Source organism: Lissotriton helveticus, chromosome 4_1 (assembly GCF_964261635.1).
Source record: "Lissotriton helveticus chromosome 4_1, aLisHel1.1, whole genome shotgun sequence".
NCBI lineage: Eukaryota > Metazoa > Chordata > Amphibia > Caudata > Salamandridae > Lissotriton > Lissotriton helveticus.
In genome coordinates this window covers 1,259,498,614-1,259,518,288 of record NC_136063.1, presented here as the reverse complement: position 1 = coordinate 1,259,518,288, position 19,675 = coordinate 1,259,498,614, and the positions used below count along the sequence as shown (strand labels likewise).

The 19,675-nt window shown below is 46.1% G+C and overlaps 1 protein-coding gene across 2 annotated transcripts in view; it reads right to left on the bottom strand.

Annotated features, from left to right (window-relative positions):
* Nucleotides 1-19,675, bottom strand: part of ZNF516 (zinc finger protein 516) — a 322,495-nt gene that overhangs the window by 21,524 nt on the left and 281,296 nt on the right. For both annotated transcript variants that reach the window (XM_078687821.1, XM_078687822.1), the window contains exon 4: nucleotides 8,467-9,933. In XM_078687821.1, the coding sequence (XP_078543947.1) occupies nucleotides 8,467-9,933 (1,467 nt within the window). The remainder of the gene's footprint in view (nucleotides 1-8,466; nucleotides 9,934-19,675) is intronic.

The following is a 19,675-nucleotide window of genomic DNA, read 5'->3' as shown; positions in this document are numbered from 1 at the left end:
GGTTGGGCTGAGCGAGGAGCCTTGAGGAACGCCGCAGATGACTTCGGTGGCTTCTGATCTGAACGGGGGGAGGCGGACTCTCTGTGTCCTTCCGGAGAGGAAGGAGATGGTCCAATTCAGTGCCTTCTCCTGGATTCCGACGTTGCTGAGGCGCTGTACTAGGGTACGGTGGCAGACAGTGTCGAAGGCCACGGAAAGGTCTAGGAGGATGAGGGCCGCTGTTTCTCCATTGTCGAGCAGAGCTCGGATGTCATCGGTGGCTGCGATCAGGGCGGTCTCGGTGCTGTGGTTGGCCCGGAAGCCAGACTGCGAGAGGTCGAGGGATCCGTTCGTCTCCAGGAAGGCGGCCAGCTGCTTGTTGACGATCTTCTCGATGACTTTGGCGGGGAACGGGAGCAGAGAGATGGGTCGGTAGTTCTTGAGGTCGGTGGGGTCGGCTGATGGCTTCTTTAGTAGGGCGCTGAGTTCGGCGTGCTTCCAGTTCTCCGGGAAGGTAGCGGTGTTAAAGGAGGTGTTGATGATGTCCCGCAGGTGGGGGGCGATGACAGCGTCGGCCTTGTTGAAGACGTGGTGAGGGCAGGGGTCGGTTGGAGATCCGGAGTGGATGGTGTTCATCGTGCGGATGGTGTCTTCGGTGTTGATCCGGGTCCAGGCGCGGAGGGTGGTGATGGGGGGCGTAGGTGTGGTCGTGGGGAGCGTCGGTTGAGTGCTGAAGCTGTTGTGTATGTCCGCGATCTTGTTGTGGAAGTAGGAGGCGAGGGAGTTGCAGAGGTCTTGCGAAGGGGTGATGTCGTTGTTTCCGGCGTTGGGGTTGGAGAGCTCTTTAACGATGTTGAAGAGTTCCTTGCTGTTGTGTGCGTTGTTGTCCAGTCGTTCCTTGAATGCAGTTTTCTTGGTGGTGTGGATCAGTTGGTGGTGTTTTCGGGTGGCGAGCTTGAGGGCAGTCATGTTGTCCGGTGTTGGGTCTCTGCGCCAGGCTTTCTCAAGGGCTCTGCAGTTCTTCTTTGAGTTCTTGAGTTCGTCGGTGAACCATGGGGCTTTCTTGCTGCCGGGTCTGCTAGGCGGGGTCCTCAGGGGGGCGAGGTCGTCTGCGCAGTCGTTGATCCACTTCGTGAGGTTGGTGGCCGCTTGGCTGGGGTTCGTAGCGCTGGTGGGTGGGTTCTTGCTCAGGGAGGTTGCGAGCTGGTCGGCTGTGATCTTGTTCCAGCTTCTGCGTGCAACCTGTTGCTGTTGGTGGTGGATCGTGGTCCTTTTGAAGTTGAAGTGGACGCAACTGTGGTCCGTCCAGTGGAGTCCGGTGGCGTGGCTGAAGGCGATGTCCTTGCTGGAGGAGAAGACGGGGTCGAGTGTGTGTCCGGCGTGGTGGGTGGGGGTGGTCACCAGTTGCTTGAGTCCGAGGTTAGCGAGGTTGTCCAGCAAGGTGGTGGTGTTGCGGTCGTTGTTGTTCTCCAGGTGGAAGTTGAGGTCCCCGATTAGGATGTAGTCAGCGGAGGGGAGGGCATGCGGGCTGACGAAGTCGGCGATGTCTTCCCTGAATTGTGTGCGTGGTCCCGGGGGTCTGTAGATGAGCGTGTCTCTGTTAAAGAAGGGGGACAGCATCGCTGATGCTGACGGTATGCAAGAGTCCTGTGGTTTAATTCAATTCAGGATTACTCAAAGCAGGTGTGTGGCCAGAGCCCTGGGACTTGAAGACCAAAACAGGGGATGATTGCAACAATGATGATTCCGTCCAGGCAATGAGTCCATGGAAGAAACAGGAAGGGGATGCTGCCCCCCCTCTTTCATGGGTTTGAAAGTGTCAAGGAGGATTCAAGTAGACTCAATCAAACCCGTGAAAGAGGGGGGGGGCAGCATCCCCTTCCTGCATATTGTACAGTCAATACACATTTTTCAGTAAAAGCCATTAATGATCAACTTATGGCAAGGGGTGTAGTTGTGTAATCAACGGTTTGCCTTTTAAGAGTTATGGTCACTTGGGGATCACCAATATTGAACAAATTATGGAAGCTCGGTTTTAGCAGTCACTTGATAGTTTAATCACAAGTTATGCAATACCTAATTACGGTCAACATTTCAGGTTTTCCGCGCTTATTGCAGGGTGTAGAACTAGGACATACGCCAGTCAATCATTGTAAGGTGCTTAAAGGTGATATCAGTCAAGAGACTGTAATTCTGAGACCCTGCATGCATAATCGGTAAGGATATAAAAGGGTCCTGACCACCGAATTTGGTGGCATGCTTCATCAATTGATACTCACCATACACTGACTGTGCATCAGGTTGGGCTCAACCAGAAGCCTGGGAGCTCTTTGATAATGTAAGGATCTAAAATTATCTATGATGTTACCATATAAACACTATTTAATAGTGTAACGAAGGGGCCAGGCAGGAAGATGATGTTAGGGGTGTAGCTTTCATTGGTGCAGCAGGTGCAGTGGCACTGGGGAGCAGAGGCCTGAGGGGCCCACTAAACCGTGATTATTGCTGTATTTCACAGTTCAGGCCTATTTCCTCCTTGAGCTACGACCCATGCTACCCTGACTACACCTTTGACAAGGGTCCTGTGTTCACGAGGCCACGATGGGAAAGACAGCGGGATTTGAAAATAATACAAAGAAGGCTTCTGAGGTGAATGGAGTACAAGTTGCAAAAGCAACTTGCTGACCAGTAACATGGATTTGTGCAGCTTGTCAGCAGCACAGTGCGTGGTTGCTATGGTGATCGGGTTCAGCAACTACTCTATTTTTGTAACAGATCATGTGAGTTTAGTAAGCCAGGAACATAATATAACAGGGTGCTGGTTTATTTAAAATTACTGGTAGCATGCTAAAAACCACATGCCAAGCCACTTAAAATATTAACCACTACAGTCAAACGACACCATCGGTCCTGTGGAACAGGACCCACTCTGCTGCTCCACTGTGTGAATCAGCCATGAGGTAACGGTGTGGAGAAAGAGCCTTATATCAACTTACTATTGATCCTCAATCAAAAAGAGGTCAATAACAACCCTTTCACTCGCATAAATAACGTGATAGTAGCAAGCCAGTAACCTCAACAAATGAACTGCCATAAGTAGCAAAGAGGACTGAGAAGGACCACATGTCTGCCATAAGAAGACATGAATCAAACCCTGCCTGCAACTATTATACCGGATGTCAACAGATGTCAGTCAGTGCTGTGAAAGTTTGGAACTCCCTAAGCAACATTTAAAAAAAATAGATTTTCGTACAGCAAACATATTCCACCAAATACACATCCAAATCGGGAAAATGGGTAAGAGTACAACTGAAAGATCGAATGTTGTGCGTTAATTGATTTTGGACCAGGGATCCGAACACCTCAGCTGGAGTTAGTAGACATGGAGGAAGGGCTGTGCTTCATTTCAATTGACTGAGTGCAGTCAGTTTAGTGAAGTTTGGCGAAGTTGGGTGAGGTAGGGAAGCAGAGGATGACCATAACTTGGAGTGCCTAGGTAATGAAAGGTTTATGGAAGCAGAAGGTAGGATCTGTCAAGCGCTGGGTGTCCATCAAAAAGCTACCTTGATGTTTGTGCTCTGGAACACATCTTAATGATGGATTAAAAGAAGCCCAAACAGTAACTGTTTTTGTGTGAGGAGAGAGGGGTGGAGGATCTTAGTTGGCAGGGAAAGTTCAAGGTATAAGGTTTAGATTTCAAAGTACTGAATTGTTGGTTCAAATTCTTAAGATTTCAGAGACAGTGGAAGTAGTCGGCAAACCTAATTAATGCTACTCCAGCAACAAATTGGCGCCCAGAATGTGCCATGCTGTTTTGTTAGCATTTATTTGTCTTCATATTAATTAAATATAATGAGCTAGCTGTTGCTATGCAGGAGACTGCCTTATTAATAGTCAAAGAAGGCTGCCAGTGTTGAGACGATGCAATTTTACCAGCCCACTAAGTAACAACCACAAATGACTGACCATTTCCCGAGAAGGGCAGCTAGTCTGAGGACCAACAACTGAGGAAGAGCACATGGGACTAAGTGACCATGCAGATGTTATTCAACAATGAACAATATGAGGCTTAATTAATAAATAAGCAGGAACGCCAAGTACGAACTGACAGAGACTTCCGTCTATAACTCATATTCACACAACTCTAAGACATATGTTAGAGAAATCCATGACTGTCATACTTTTCTAGAAAAACGCTCTTTCTGGTGGACACTAACTGTAGATTCCCCTCCTTGAGAATATTCCCCAGATGAGAGTGGTCTGCATCTGGTCAGATTGTGGTTGGGAAGCAACCACTACAGATCTTGTGCAGTCTCCGTTGAAACCTAGATGACATCCGATAGATTTCCTTTGTGTTGGTCTCACTGAGACTTCAGTTCGCCCTACAGAGACTGTATATGCCACCTAGGCACAGGGACAAGGAGGATTCATGAGGCCCACAGACCCAAAAGTCTCAGAGCCGCTTTCACTGAGATCCAGGACCGAGGCTGAACCATCGAGATCATAGATCAAATGTCCTGGACTCACTGCAACAGAGGGTATGCAGTGATCAGCACTATAACCAGAATGGCCACAACAGAGAAGAGCCTCTGCAAAGGAGTGCAGTCCAGCTTTGGCTTGTTGACAGAGAACTATAGCAATGTTAGGTAGTTCACTGTCATCTGGAGGAGAACCATGACTGATTGTGGCAACTTGACTTCAGAAGGCAGTAATCAATGTAGGGGGAAAAGACATTCCTAACCGTTGAAGTTGCACCACCATCACTTTCATGAACACCCAAGGGCTGCTCGTAAGGCTGAAGGGGAACACGGCAAACTGAAAGTTTTCCTGGCCATCCTCTCAATGGCCCCTTTGGCCAATTGAGCCTGCACCTCTTGCAGCAAGACGGAAGGATGCTTTCCAAAAACAGCTCTGTTGTGGGAGGAAGCTGAGGTGGTTCAGTAATTAATGACATGGCAGAGCACTATTGGACGATCTGAAGGACCCACCTGTCAGATGGGATGGTCCGCCACCCTGGTAGAAAATGTTTGATCCTGCCTCCCACTGGATGGCTGTGTGCCACTAAGGGCAAGCTAAACAGGCTTGGAGGCGGATGCCGCATTGCGGAGGACTGAGAGGAGTACTGTCCCTGATCCTCCGGACACAGCCATAAAAGGACTGCAGTAATTGTTGTGGAGATATTGGAGCCTGGTGGTGCCTATATGCCAGCTCCATCAAATAGCCTCGGAAAGGCACTGGGGAAACTGTTAGGCAGCGATAGAAAGGCCCAAGGAATTTGCGGTGGCTCTGCTTTCTTTAAAGCGTTCAAAGGGCAGAATCAGCCTTTTGCCAATAAGGTGGGACCATTGAAGGTCATACCCAGTATGGCCACCTGCACATCCCCTAAAAAAACATTTGATATCACCCACACGTGGCAATGGAGCACCACACCAGTGCCCACCACCAGCCTCTAGCAGTCGGTAGAGTCCAGGCCCATCTGGATGACATATTTGGATGCATCCTGGCTGTCCTGAATGATTTGAGCCAGTGAAGCCCAGAAACCTATGGAACCACTGGTAAGATCTCAATGGCTGTATGAGAAAGGATGTGCATCTAATGGCTTAATACAGACTAAATTGACTGAACTCAGTGACAGGCTGGCGAAGGAGGAGGTCCGTTTTCTGAATGTCTCAATTCTTTCCAACTTCCTGTCCATGGGGCAATAGGAAATACATTAGATTACATTTACTGGTGGAAGCCTGGACCACCAAACTTCCAGGAGTCTGGTGCTGAGTAGGAAAGTCCGGATAGCCTTGAGACGACCTATTGAGTCTGGTCACCTGCCTGTTTACGGGCAGGCAGCAGCAAAGTTTCCTCCAGGTGTCAGAGCCGCATTAAATGGGAAGGAAGGCTCAAATGGCGCTGGCCATCGGTGCAAAAATTCAGTTGCTATATTGGTTTTGAATTCTACTGAAGGAAGCTGTAAGTACAGGACTTCAGCTGCACATTTAATCACCACAGCAAAAGAAGCACTCTTTTCTGTAGGGGTCCAGTGGGTGACACCAACCCTGTGTCTGAGCAGGTATCCAGCCCACTGGCCAAGTGCAAGTCCATGTAAATGCCATCCTCATAGTATTAAGGTAAATCCTCCCCATCATCAATGTCACGCTGGTCTGAATGTGCCCTAATAAGGTGCCAATGCCTTTGAGGAAGACTTTGCAGAAAATTAAGAGTTTTGTCAGAATCAGGGTTACTGGGACAACCTATGCTAGATTGCAGTCAAGGCACGATCTTGGTTGTAGTTCAAGTGGATTCAGCTCGAGGATAAACACTGGAGTCAGCAGGGGCTTGACCTCTGGTATCGCCTGCTTCAAGACTGGGGCCTGTGGACCGTCGTGGTTTTTGAAGCGGGAGTGGAAGTGGAAGTTGGCACCGGAGGTGTGTGGAATCGGAGGTATGTGGAATCCAAGGTGGAGTTGCGGTGATCAGACAGTGCAGAGAGCAGATCCGCTTGTGGTAACCCGACTTTGGTTCTGGGCTATCCGTGGGGCCAGAAGGCATGCAAGAGGGAGCCGGAAGAGTGCTAAACAAAGTCAGCATGGCCTCCTTGTAGGTCTAGAACTTCTGCAGCATCGCTGATGGCCTAGAAATTTGGGGCACAATCACACAAGTTGGGGAATCAGCTCTGCGACAGGGGAGCATCAATTATTAGAAGCCCACTAAAATCTGATGTATTAGCTCAGTTGTTTTTATAACACTGTTTTAAATCCTCTGTCGTTGGTGGGTGACTGTTTTTAATCTCCGAAGATGTATTGTTCTGTTTAGCTCTAGTATTTCCATATCTGAATGCATCTTATTATATCTCAATAGAGTTCAAAGTTGAGATCTGAGAGCACTGAGCTCTCTGCATCCCACTCAGGGCCTAGTTCACAAAGCTAAATTTATACTTTTGCAAAAGTTTACGACTTTTTGCTAATCACAAAGGAATTTAAAAGTAGCATCTTTAAGAGTGTGTAGCCCACCCATGTAAAAAGATACGACTGTCCTTCCTTTTTATGTGCAGAGACTGCACTTGTAAAGATACTACTCGTAAATCCCTTTGTGAATAGCAAAGAGTTGGAAACTTACAAAAAATTGTAAGATTACCTTTGTGAATCAGGCCCTACATGTGTGAATCTCTTGAAGGCATCTGAAGGTGACAAACTTGAATTTTGATACATTTTACATACACGCCATTCCGATATTCACTATTCAAATACATAATTTAGTAATCCCGTAATAAACTTTGGAATGGAAGCCGCCAATTACAAGATGCCATGTACCCATGAACATTCTAAAACATATTTTTGCTGGATAAGTACTGAGGACCATTCAGGGTTGCCAGTATCTTATGCGTTTACTTCCCAAACTTTTTCGAACCGCAGTCCAATTTTTAGGATGACAAACTTTCGCAACCCATCTACCTTTAATGGACAGGAGGCAGGGAGATTGTTGAATGTAAATAAAGCATTGTGTGGTAGGGCCATGTCATTTACAGATAGCACATTTGCTGCTGGAATGGCCCTTAAATTTCCAAACATACATTTTACCAATAAAACTATATAGCACAGAATTGATAATGTGTGGAAATCGTGTTTCCGATTAATAGTTATCATTTGTGCATCACCTAGTACAGTGTCTTGATTTGTTCCAATCTTTTTAACCACATGAATGCTACAGCAATTCATGCTCTGTGCTGCAGATCCATATTTACCATTGTTCATGACGAGCTCAGCTCGCCATCAGCACACAAGCAGTGTACTGCATGACGAGCTGAGCTCGTCATGAGCATGGAAGGGGTTAAAATCTCAGTTTCCAGCACACATCAGAATTACAAAAAATGAGCCTAGTTTTTTATTCCCTAACTGCTGAATATAAACTGTTCATTTACAGGTATTTACATTTTGCTGTGTTACCCAAAAATATCCGACAGCCTTTCTTTTTACAACATGTACCCCAGTAAGATTGTCACATAATTCACTTAAAAAAAGCTTCTCACTTTGTAGTCAGCGAAAGAAAAGTAAACACCAATCCCCATGTTACAAGAATAAGTAGCAAATTGTGAGAGAACATAGCCTGACAATTCACCTCTATCTTTGAAGCACTGGCATGTAACAAGGTGAACAGAATTCGAAGGCATCTTTATTTATTGCATGGACTTTCCCGACCATCCAAATATCACCCTGCGACTCATCAGTGGATTTCAACCCACAGTTTTGGGAAAACTGTCTTATGCCATAATATTTTGTGAGTGGCTTGTGTCTGAGAAGCTCACCCTAACATTCAAGTAACAGTAAAATGTACAAGCTTGAAGTTGTAAAAGCACTCTCGGAGGAACCTGCCATAATATCAAGGTGTTTCAGTGGGATAACAATTTAGTGGAAAGTAATAAAATCGGCTCACTTCGAATTTTGGTTAAAGCTCCTATTCCAAGACTAAAGTTCAACAATGGGCACCAAATCAACTTACCTGCATGATCCAAATTGGAAGTATTGGCACCCCAGCTTTGGTACAGTGTGGCGAGGTCCTTTGGGATGTAGGTCTTAAATATGTTCAAAATGTCCAGGCGCTTGTCGTGCCCCTCAGATGAGGTCTCTTGTTTAATGCTGGAATTATACGATGGGGGAGGACCTGCAGAGCTGGGCTGAGCCGGCATTAGTGGACTTGTCCGGGCCCCCGTTGAACAGTTGGCCAATGTCCTCAGCTCATTCATAGCCTGGGAATGAGACTCCCGCAAGGGCACTGCAGGACCTTCATGCTTAAGATAGGAATCTGGCTTGCACACAGAGAGATAGGGGGGTGGCAAGTTGGGTTTGCCCTTCACAGTGTCAGGTGTAGAGTGCTTACTAAATGTTGATGGGCTTGCAGCTCCCTGGAGGATTGCATACTTCTCCGCTTGCTTGCTGACTGAGGGTTGTGCGCCTTGCCTGGGTGTAGGATTTTGGGTAGGTGTGTGACTTCGAATATAGCTTCCTGATTGTGCCACTTTAGGGTTTACTTCAAACTTAGGCTTCTGCAGCAGACCTGCTGTGCTGTGCTGCTCTTGGGCATGGTTTAATTTGGGCTGCTTGTATCCATCAAGAATTGAAGGCTTTGAGCCACCCTGCCCAGACACATTATAGTCCCTTGTTTGAGATCCACCCTGCAGTTTTGAAGTGCTTCCAGCAAGTGCTGCATTGGTTTTGGGTATGGCCACTACACCTGGCACCTGGGTACGTGCAAATCTGGCCACTGGCAAAGGCTGACACTCTTTGCCACCGAGTGCTGGTGGCGGGCCAGTGCGCCCATTCCTTGCCAAGAAAAGCGAGTTGCTTTTCATGTTCTTGAAACCGTTTTGTTGAATCCATTGTGGAGCCATGGCACTACAGCTTACTTTGTGCCAAATTCTTTTGTGCATCCACAGTACTTCTGGGTAGAATGTCTTATGATCACAGAAGGGACATGGATGGACAACCAAAGCAGACTTAATGGCTGAGGTAGAGTCTTTATTGCATGAGGCGGCCCTGCTTGACTTTTCACTGAGATCAAGTGGAGCCATCACTGGACCTGCATCATTATTCTTTTCAAGCTTGAGGTGCTCCTTGAGGTCAGGGGTCTTTTCATCCAAGAGAATGGGATCAGGCGCCAATACATTGTGCAAGTCTACTGTGTTTACAGACGTCTGTCCAGAACCTGAAGCAGCGCCAGTGCTTGAGGGCTGCTTACTGGAGCCAGGAAGCTCTTTGCTTGGATAAAAAACTGGAATTTTTATTTCGCAAGGAACTTCAGACTTTATGTCTGTCTCGGAAGCAGAAGCAAAAGACGTGCCCACGTCAGGTTTACACTCATCATCACTGCGATTGATGGCTTCTCCCTGATCCAGGACAGGATGGGGATCAACTGGTGATGTTATCATGGGTTCTTCTGCAGAAAGTTTACAGTGATATGGCTTGTCTCCTGCACAAAAGCAAAAAAAACTATTTAGCATTACATAACAGCAGGACTAGCACAAGTTAATAGTACCAAACAGGTAAAGAATGAACTAGTACGCAGGCTTGTACAGTGTCAATTGCTGTTTAAATTCATAACAAGCACTAACAACAAAATGCAGAACAATAACAAAAACCTTGCGGCCCAAGACCTAAAACAAATGAATGCACTTGAAATCAAGCACAGGGGTTACTGGAAGAGACGTACAGTAAGAATGATACAGCAGTTTGTAGCTCGCTTTCTGCACGACATTGAGGTCAGTGCAGAACAACCTCAAAGATAACAACCTAAAAACAGACAGCATCAGAAGATATTCTTAGTAAAATCCACTCCCAAATTCGCTCCTGTGACATCTTCATCGCAATCAAAGTCCTCTGGTTGTTGGAAGGACTCTGTTTGGAAACAGAACTGTGCCTCGAGAGAACAGGACGTCAGGATGCGAGTCTCCTTACCACTTCGGTACCTGTAGGCCCAAATCCTACTAGGTCACAGTGCCTCACCTGCAAGCCTAACCTTCCAGAGTAACGGGTGATTCCCGCAAACCTAGAATATGAACCTCTAGTCCCCAAGGGAACCGTGGAAACAGATCATAACCTTTTGTGCTAATGCATGTCCATTGTAAACAAAGGAAAGACATGAAGGAAGATTACAATGTATTTGTTGGAACTAGCATAGTCTAGTTTGAAGCAGATTTGCAGCAATCAGTACAAAAATGCAACTAAGAAAAGTAATTAACATTACTTACGGACTGTAAACTATGAACAGCCTGACCATATCAACTAATATAGCTATCCTAGCCTAGCCTCAAGATGTTTTCTGTGCAGCTGAACAAGATACCTGAAAATGTGAGTTACAAACCACAAAGCCAATGCAAGCAACAGGCAGAATGTGTTCCCAGGTCAACTCATGGAAACTCCCAAAGATGCCTTTTGGATACCATACAGCTGCGCTGTCTAGAAGGCTGCAACATAAAAATGCTCCTAAAACATGCCAGCAAATTTGGATGGGGATAACACAATGTGCTGTCAAGGCCCACACTACCATTGCCAACAAGTTCAATTGTGCTTACATACAGAAAACATGTTTTATTTAAGTTTGGAACAGTAATTTGTTAAAAATTAAAGCCATGACCTAACTTGGAATGGAAAAGCAGGAACAGGATAATACCCAGATCAATGAATACAGAAAGCAAAATGATGGGCTGAATGCCAGCTGCAAACTTTAGTATAAACGAAAAGGTTTACGGTTCTGTGCATTGTAGTTGTAGTTCTGTGCATTTGGGGACTAAAGGCAGGGCCTCTGGAATTAGGCGATTTTGGGGCTCTGTGTTTTCCACATACTTATGGATTTTCCGCATTTGCCACATATTCCATCATCTGCTGCATCATCTGTCAATTTAACAAAAAATATATTTTTGTAGCTCAAACGGATCAAAAGTTACTAAAAACACAGCAATACTTTTTGCTGCACATGGGAAAGGCTTTCCGCAAAGGTTGCCTTGTTCATTTTTCTGCTGCTTATTTGTGTATTTTTTGTGTCAGATGGTTAGAAGTGAAGCCTTTGCCCGGATAGTATTAACAAATGTCACAATAATGAGTACTAACTTTTAATGTGCTTCTTACTTTGCCTTTTCTTGACGCATAATGAAGCAACCCCTGCTGCATAATTTCAGTGCCACTGTCTTACGGACATAAGTTCTAAAAGAAAGGACAACACTGTTATGGTTCAGGTGTAGGGGTTTCTTCTGTTATTAAGTGATTTAAAAAATGTTTGTTCCAGGTTTTTCGGGTGGGACTTTTCCGCGGATTAAATTTTCCATGTTTGATAACACGAATGTTTCTGGTCTTACGTGTGTCTTTGTTATCACGTTTCTTCCCTTTTTTCCGTTGTTCAAAAAAGAATCTCAAATTGACAACGTCTGGTTTTCATCTTAAACGCTTTCCTTTTTAGTTTACCTACTTTAGTGATTTAATATAAAGATTAGGAGAGCTAACTATCGGGTAACATTTTCCTATCACGCACATGCAGATCCTGCAAGCAGTCATACATTGAACTTCTCACTAAACCTCTACGACAGTTCACTGGTAAACCACAACTGCCCTGTCGCTTCATAGATTTATGTTCTGTGTTACACTACGGAGCATGGTGTTTTGGGGGCCCGTGGGCCAGAGTTTCCTGCCAGAGGAAGTCTTCAACGTGTGTCTGTTTAAGGGGCGCATATATCCCCATGTATTTCGTCTTGTGATCAGCATAAAGAGGCCCCTAAAGCGCGCTCACACGGGAAGGTTTCTTTGTGCATTAGTTTAGGTCATGGCGGCAAAAAAGCTTGTTCGGTGAGCGCACATGCCAGGAGCCATTAGCTCCATTTATAATTTGAAACAAAGACATTGAATGCTGCAGTGAAATGTGACACTACACATCTGTTTCCCTCCCCCTCCCACACCCGCGCTCCATCTGCCACGCGGAGCGTGCCTTGATCTAAAACCTGCCTCTCCGGTGGCGGCCACGTAAAACAACGCACACGACTCCGTACAGCGCGATATGTGTCACGTCACTACGTACTATGAAAACGTAATATTGGTACTACTCCGGGGATTTGTTAACAATGTACCCTCTTGCAAGCTGTCGTGCTTCCTTCACCGGTCTTGCACAGCACTGCGTGACCCTTCCGTGCTAGGCTGACTCTTTGATAATGCAATTAGACAGGCATACAACAGCATTCACAGCTGTCCAGCGCCCTTATAAAAGTGTCGCAGTCGGAACGACGCCGCGCAAGGCCCTGAAAGACAGCCAGGTATCTGGTTTTCTACAGCCAGAGCAGGTTTCTACCCAAACAGGAGCAGGTTTCCACCCAAACAGGAGCAGGTTTCTACCCAAACAGGAGCAGTGAAGGAAGCATCTTAGAGGTGATGATATCACCACCAAAGTTTTGAGTGCACGGGAATGATGGGTGCATGTGTTGTACTGCTGTCTACCGCCCCACTGTGGAACATCTTAGAACTGCAGGCGGAATACTTAAAGCCTTATGAAGCAAAAAGACCGGTCGCGGGACCAACTTTGTTTATGCAACATTAAAAAATGTTTTAAATGATTTGATATTTGAGTAAGATAAAAAACATGCACCTGCGGGGACTTTTTGTTGAACATCTATGCTATTATTTTGACCTGCAACAGTACCAGCTTCACTGTAGTGAAGAGAGGCAAAATGTGGGATTACATTCGAAAAATAATCAAGTAAAATATTACAGGGACTTATAAAGAGCACAGCTAGACACACAGGCAGCAAAAATCTGCACAACAAGGGAGGAGAACTTAATGGACGAGGGATTGAGGAAAGGAACAAACGGCGATAGAGTTGGGAATGACGCCTAGGACAACAGAAGAAGAAGGATGGAGTGAAGCGAAAAGGGTTAAATGTGAGTGCCTGGGGGGCGAAGGGCAAGGCCTACAGATGTTTTCCACCTTGACCAAACAGTTCTTGGGTAGGTGCTGTTTGAAGAAAACAGTCTGGGTGGCTTTCTGAAGTGTGGTAACTGTTGTTTGTTACTTTTAACCATTTGGGTCTGCAGTTATTGTATTAATCCATTTCTTTATTACATGACTTTCGAAGGAAGCCTTAACAGTTACTACAAATTTAAGAAGGTTTGAAAAAATAAATACGATAACTATCGTAGAAGGTAGATGGATTAATGATATAACCAACCTTTTCTTTTTCAGTTCTCACTTTCTGGCATAAAAATCAATTCTTTAAAAATCGGTGTCGTGAGACACGTAACGTTGGGAGGCTACATGATGCAAGTCTTGGGTACCGATTTCGCAAAGAGGATATCTTTCTCCCATCTTTCTAAAGTACACTGTAACAGTGGCGGCCAGCACAGATCTGGGATTGTAAGGCGGGGAAGAGGGGTAAGGAGGTATAATTGTTAAAAAGAAAAGCAAAATTCACTTACCTCCTCGCCGCTCTTTCCGACTGTCGTCCCTCCTCTGCTGAACAGGGAGAAACCAGGCTCCCCTGAGCCAATCACATGTGGTTAGCTCCCCAAAACCAAATACAACGCTGCAATGCAGCACTGTGATTGGTCTGAGCGCTGTGGTTCGGCGCTCAGACTGCGACTGGGAGCTAGGGCATGTTCTTCATGCAGGCTGGAAAGCAGTCTGTATGGAGAACATGCTATAGTGAGCATGACTGTTTGGCTGGCCCAAGAGGGCCGGTAAAAGCATCATGAGCACTTTAGTGTGCCCACCACTCCTCTCCTGCTCTGTCAGCAGAGCAGCCCTGCCCTCATGCTGCCGCGGCAGGGAAGAATAACATGATAACGTTCAGTTATTATCATTTTATTCTTCCTTTGTTTCACTGCTGCAGAGCAGCAATGGGGCGATGTTCCTCCGCCTTAGAGAAGGATCCGCCAGTGCGCTGTAATGGTATGTGTCGGAGATGAGGGGGATCTCTGTTTTGGCTGGATTCAACTTGAGGAAGCATTTGGACTTCCACGCCTGAATGGCGACGAGGCACATTTTTTCGTCAGCTGATGTCCCAATGGAAGTGAAGGTAAGGTAAAGCAGAATATATTTGGCGTAACGGTGCACGCTGATGCCTTTTTCGGTCAGTGGAACAGGCAGTAATTTTTCAAATATGAAATATCTGTCTTAAGGCTCGCAGTACTAAAAGTTGCTACTTGGAAGCATACTGTGCACAAGAGCATATTGAACTGTCAATAACAAGCTTATGCTTATTTCACTGCAATGCCGGCAAAGAAGCTAAATTCCAGACATCCCAGATGTATCAAAGACCTACTTCAAACCAAAACCAAGGCAGTACAATAGTGTGTGTGTGGGGGAGGAGGGGGTCGTCTTCGAGGTAAAAATGCGTGGTTCATATTCTGAAACTACTTCACAATGTTTAATTAAGGAGGGAATCAATCCGCCTGAAAATCAAATACGGCCGGCAGCTCGCCTTTTGGCACTTCATGGTGTGATCACCGCACCGATGTTCGACACAGTGCCAAGAATTGTAAGGGCTCAATAAGCATATTATGCCTGATTAATCGCTTCGTATACACCAAAAACATACATTTTTTGTGACTTTTGTTGTAATTGATGTTCCCAATAGGTGGCGCCGTAAGGATGCTACTTTACTTCTCTTTCTGGAATCGGAGGCCCTGACTAAGGCCCACCATTTCAGTCATTAATCCAGGGGGTGGCCTGCTCGTATAGAAGACACAATAAAAATAACACTGTTCGTCAGTCCTTGAAAACCTTGTTGACAGATTGTCGTGTTCTTTGTATTTGTTAATCTAATTTACTGTCTGCATAACAACATTCACCTTCTGAAAAAGTGCCCTCGAGGAGTAGGCATAGACTTGGTTTATCGAGATTACAAAACATCTTCAGATCCCCATTTACACCGGTTCTTGCTCAAGGCCTGTAATAGGCGGGATTTTTCTTGAACTCTAATATTAGCAAGAGCAAAACAATGTAGCTGGTGTTTTGCTGAAATTATGATCACTGTGGATTCGGCCAGCATGCCAAGATACAATTAGGTAGGCATGCAGCCAGGTCAAAAGCATCAGTAACCTGCCCTCTATAGTGACCGTCATAACTGAGATTAAAGCATGTAAAACACGGTGAGTAAAAAAGGAAATGTTCGGGCCATAAAGGTGCTAGTGCAACAGATGGATGGTAAAAGGGGGTTCAAACAGATCTAAGTCCTTATTTTCTGCAGCACGAAAATGTACGAGTCGTGAGATTATTGCAAGGTCAATACTGCACTTTTGTGCCACAAGCTTGCTTTACTATTACCACCCACCAATAATACAAAGAGCCACTTACCCAAATTTTGTCAGCTGAACTAACCCATTCTCAATCTTCCCCAGCCTCGTCCTTAGGCACCAAAACAGGTTTGCTGCTGACATTTCCTCGCTTTTGCATTAATTTTCTATATAAATCGCCCCACAAATCTTTCTTTGAGGCCTAAGTGGAGAGGCTTCTGCTTCAACCGCTGCCAGATTCGGTGCCTCATAAATCCCACAGCCGAGTGACTGGAAGTGGGCCTAGTGTGGTGAGTGATGAGGTGTGGCTTGCTTATTTCAAGGACTGTCAGTGCACACCCCAAGACAGTCATGTGACACTGTGTGGTGGTGACGAATAAACAACACTTTAGGCCTCAAATGCACGACTGATGATTTTCATCTTTCTAAAGGTGACTATGGAGCTATTATGTTGTGTTATGTAGGGACAGAAGGGTATACCAGTAGCAACAACCATATACACAGAGGGCTCAAATCCAGTGCTTAATTTGAGCCTGTGCTTTCTGGCACTGGCACCAGCACTTAATTGGTTTCCGGAGCTTGACACCAACACCTAATTGTCAACACCATACTGAGAACAGTGTACCACATGGTGGCGCTGCTCATATAATTTACAGATGAACAGAACAGTTGTTTAGGAATACAATATACTTTAAAATAGTGCCAATACCTGCCTCCCTAGCCATTCCTTTAGCTTCGGGACCTGGAATAATCTGAACTGCTGAATTTACATCCGAGAGATATGGTTAGTAGTTGTTTTGGCAGCTATGACAAAGGCGATGAGTGGTGCAAGCTGCAGTGGCCTCCTGGTCAGAGCCCTGGCACTAATATTTTACAAATTAAGCACTGGCTCAAATAAACCACAGCCTGCAACTACCGCAGATGAGACTGTTGCTTCCTAAGGAAGAACTCGCCACTGAGCGAAGCAGCTTCAGGCAAGCACGATGGACACTGAGCCTGCTTTATTACAAAAGCATTACATCCTTGGGCACTTGTAACATTTGTGATGAAACACCCATCCCCCAAACTCTAAATAAGGCCTTTTATTTTTACATTTTACACTTTACCTTTGCCATTTTTTTCGCCCAATTAGTGTGATAATTTGCAATCTAACCCGACCAAGTACGAAAATGCATACAGATTTTTTCTTTGAAAGTTTTCCTTTTGCAGAGCTTCTTTGAGTGTGATGACACTACGATGGAGAACACTTCATGTTTTCTGATCAGTGCATTTCATTTCAGAACCATGTTGTCTGTGTTAAATCACAAACTTATGTGACACAAACTGTCATGGGTGTCACATGGATGCGGCAAAGCAAAAAGTATCACATCAGCTGCTTACTTATCTCTATAATAGTATCGAAGAAAATGAATAAGACCCAGCACTCTTTTGTCACGCATGCAGGGACCGATCATGCTTAATTTATAATAGAAAGCTTAACCCATAAACCTGTGGCTGGTGTTGCCGAACGTCAGGGTTGCCGAAAACTGATGCTGTCTTGTCTAAATTCTTACCTCATTCTTTTTTCATTCACCACCATACACTGTTTATTTATTTTCTCAAACTTGCAGTTTCTTTTTCATCCTTGCATTTTTGTTACAGTTTTTCCGTCTTTCTCTTCTTCGTCTTTTCCCTTTTTTCTGCCTTTCTTTCATGTTCTGGGGGAAAGTCTGATATTGAAAAATATGTGCCATCACCAAAAAAATGACAAAGTGGGAGCCGTCTGCAACCACGGACACAAACTAAGCAGTGACTGAGGGGCAACTGGTTTGTGCATTGGGAACCATGTTCAGAGAGTTTGACTCTCCTTCCAAAATGTACTATTAGCAACTGAGTAAATTACTAGCTTTTGTTTGCAAACATATGACATAAACTTTCCAAATTACACATTACACAATAGAAAATTCAGACTTGGGCCACCTTCCTGTGTCTAAAGGCCCCACAGCCATTCTCACTGCTTTGTCACATGCTGGTCCATGCAACAGTACATAAAACAGCCAGAGCCTGCATGCTGTCCTTACCAAGAATGGTGACAATAGCACCAGAGGCTAAGAAAGTTCTACCACGTATTTATCGAGGCGCAGTAAATGGATCTCTACGGATATGCCCATGTGGGGGTCTATGCAGGTTAATACCTCCGTGTGAAACCTTGCCCATATGGAACATGACAGTCCTTAACCCCTTCCATGCTGATGACGGCCCCCAGCCGTCATGGCACACAGTGCTTGTGTGCTGATGACGGCTGGGGGCCGTCATGACCACGCCCGCGATCGGAATGTCCAGCACAGGAGCGGAATTCCGGCCGCGGGCAAGGGGTTAAACAGGAAAGGCTAGATGGCCAGCAGGCCTCGTCGTAGGTGAAGAATGGGCCAGGAAAACCAACCTGAGAAGCAAAGATTGAATGTTTCCGTTCCCTTGCACCATAACCTTACTGAGCAACAGGGACCACCACTTTCAGCCTAGTGAAGTGAAATCCTGCTATGACTGGAGTTTCACTTATTGAACCCACCTAAACTGTCCATGCTGTGGCACTTCGACTGAGCGTAAACTGCCTGTGAAGACTATAGCTGGCACCCGAAAACAACGGAGGCCTAGTAGTTAGGATAGTACTTCATCATTTGCTCGAATATCTGCCTCTTCTCTAATCTTCAGGGGGAACATAGAAATACGATGACTTCCTGGAGTCATCGATAGAGGGGGGACCTTCCCGGCTAGAGCACTTGCACATCGCCAGGAGTCATCCTGTGGAAAAACACACTAGGCCAAGGCAAAGGGAGTGACGACTCTGCTGTCAGATCTCGGCACTCCTTCCTGAAGTTGGGCTTATGATTTCAGCCCCTGTGTTGTGAGGCTTGTAAAATTAAACCCATGCTAATACAAAGCATTGCTGCTAATGGTCAACTACTGCCTAGCAAAGTACCCAGACATGAAAGACGAGTTGCATCATCACCCACAGCCATTCTGTAGCCAAACCATGGCATGTTTGTAAACACTAGGGGGCGGAGTGTAGTAGTTAATGCTTCAACATAGAATGTTAAGATTGTATTCTATGTAATGTCCTGTATTCCTTTATGTATTTCTTTGAACTGGCTCCACTCACCATAGTTAGAACCAATGTTAAACACCGAACTGACTGCAGACGTTCCTTATAGGGATGACGTTGCATCATAGAGGTCGTGCCAAGGTGAGGCTGGCCCTTCAGTCATGCTTAATTTACACCTGCCCATGTTTTCCTTCGAACACAATGATGGTTCCCCCCTGCCCCTCCCTCCTGCGCCCACACCCGGGAGTGAACACCTGTCGCCACCGGCTGCTCCCCCCCCCCCCCCTCCCAGCGCGCAGTCACTTGGACGCTGCCCTCCTACAGGTTATCTCGCCAAGATTAGGTCCGCACAGAAGCAGTCAGTCCTCGAGCCCAATGGCTGCACTGCCGTCTAATCCTGCCAGTTCCTTCTCGGTGCTTTATCAGGTTACACACGGACCACTCGAGCTCAAGGTGCTATAAATGATTAACAGGGCCTCCGCCGCCGGCACCGGGTGCACGTGAAGGGCACCGGAAGCCGCACGTCACGGGCACCGGAAGCCGGCACGTCACGAGGCGCGGACCAACCCTCGGCACTGAACTTCGCCGTCTGGGAGTGTGAAACCTCAGGAGAGCACGGGCCACTCAGCGTGGCTCTCCGTCGAGGCGGCCTCCGAGGCCTCGGGGACTCTGGAAGCTTCTCGAAGACTGGACGTTCACCAGTCAAGGGGCTTGAAGGGCGACTTGAACTCGAGGCACCTCATTCCGTTTTACGCTGCTGTAACTCCCAAGCCACATCACCGCCACTGCAGCTGTCCACGGAATGTGGGGGCGTGTTACAAAAATGGTACTTTGAGTGCACACTCACTGTACTATGCGC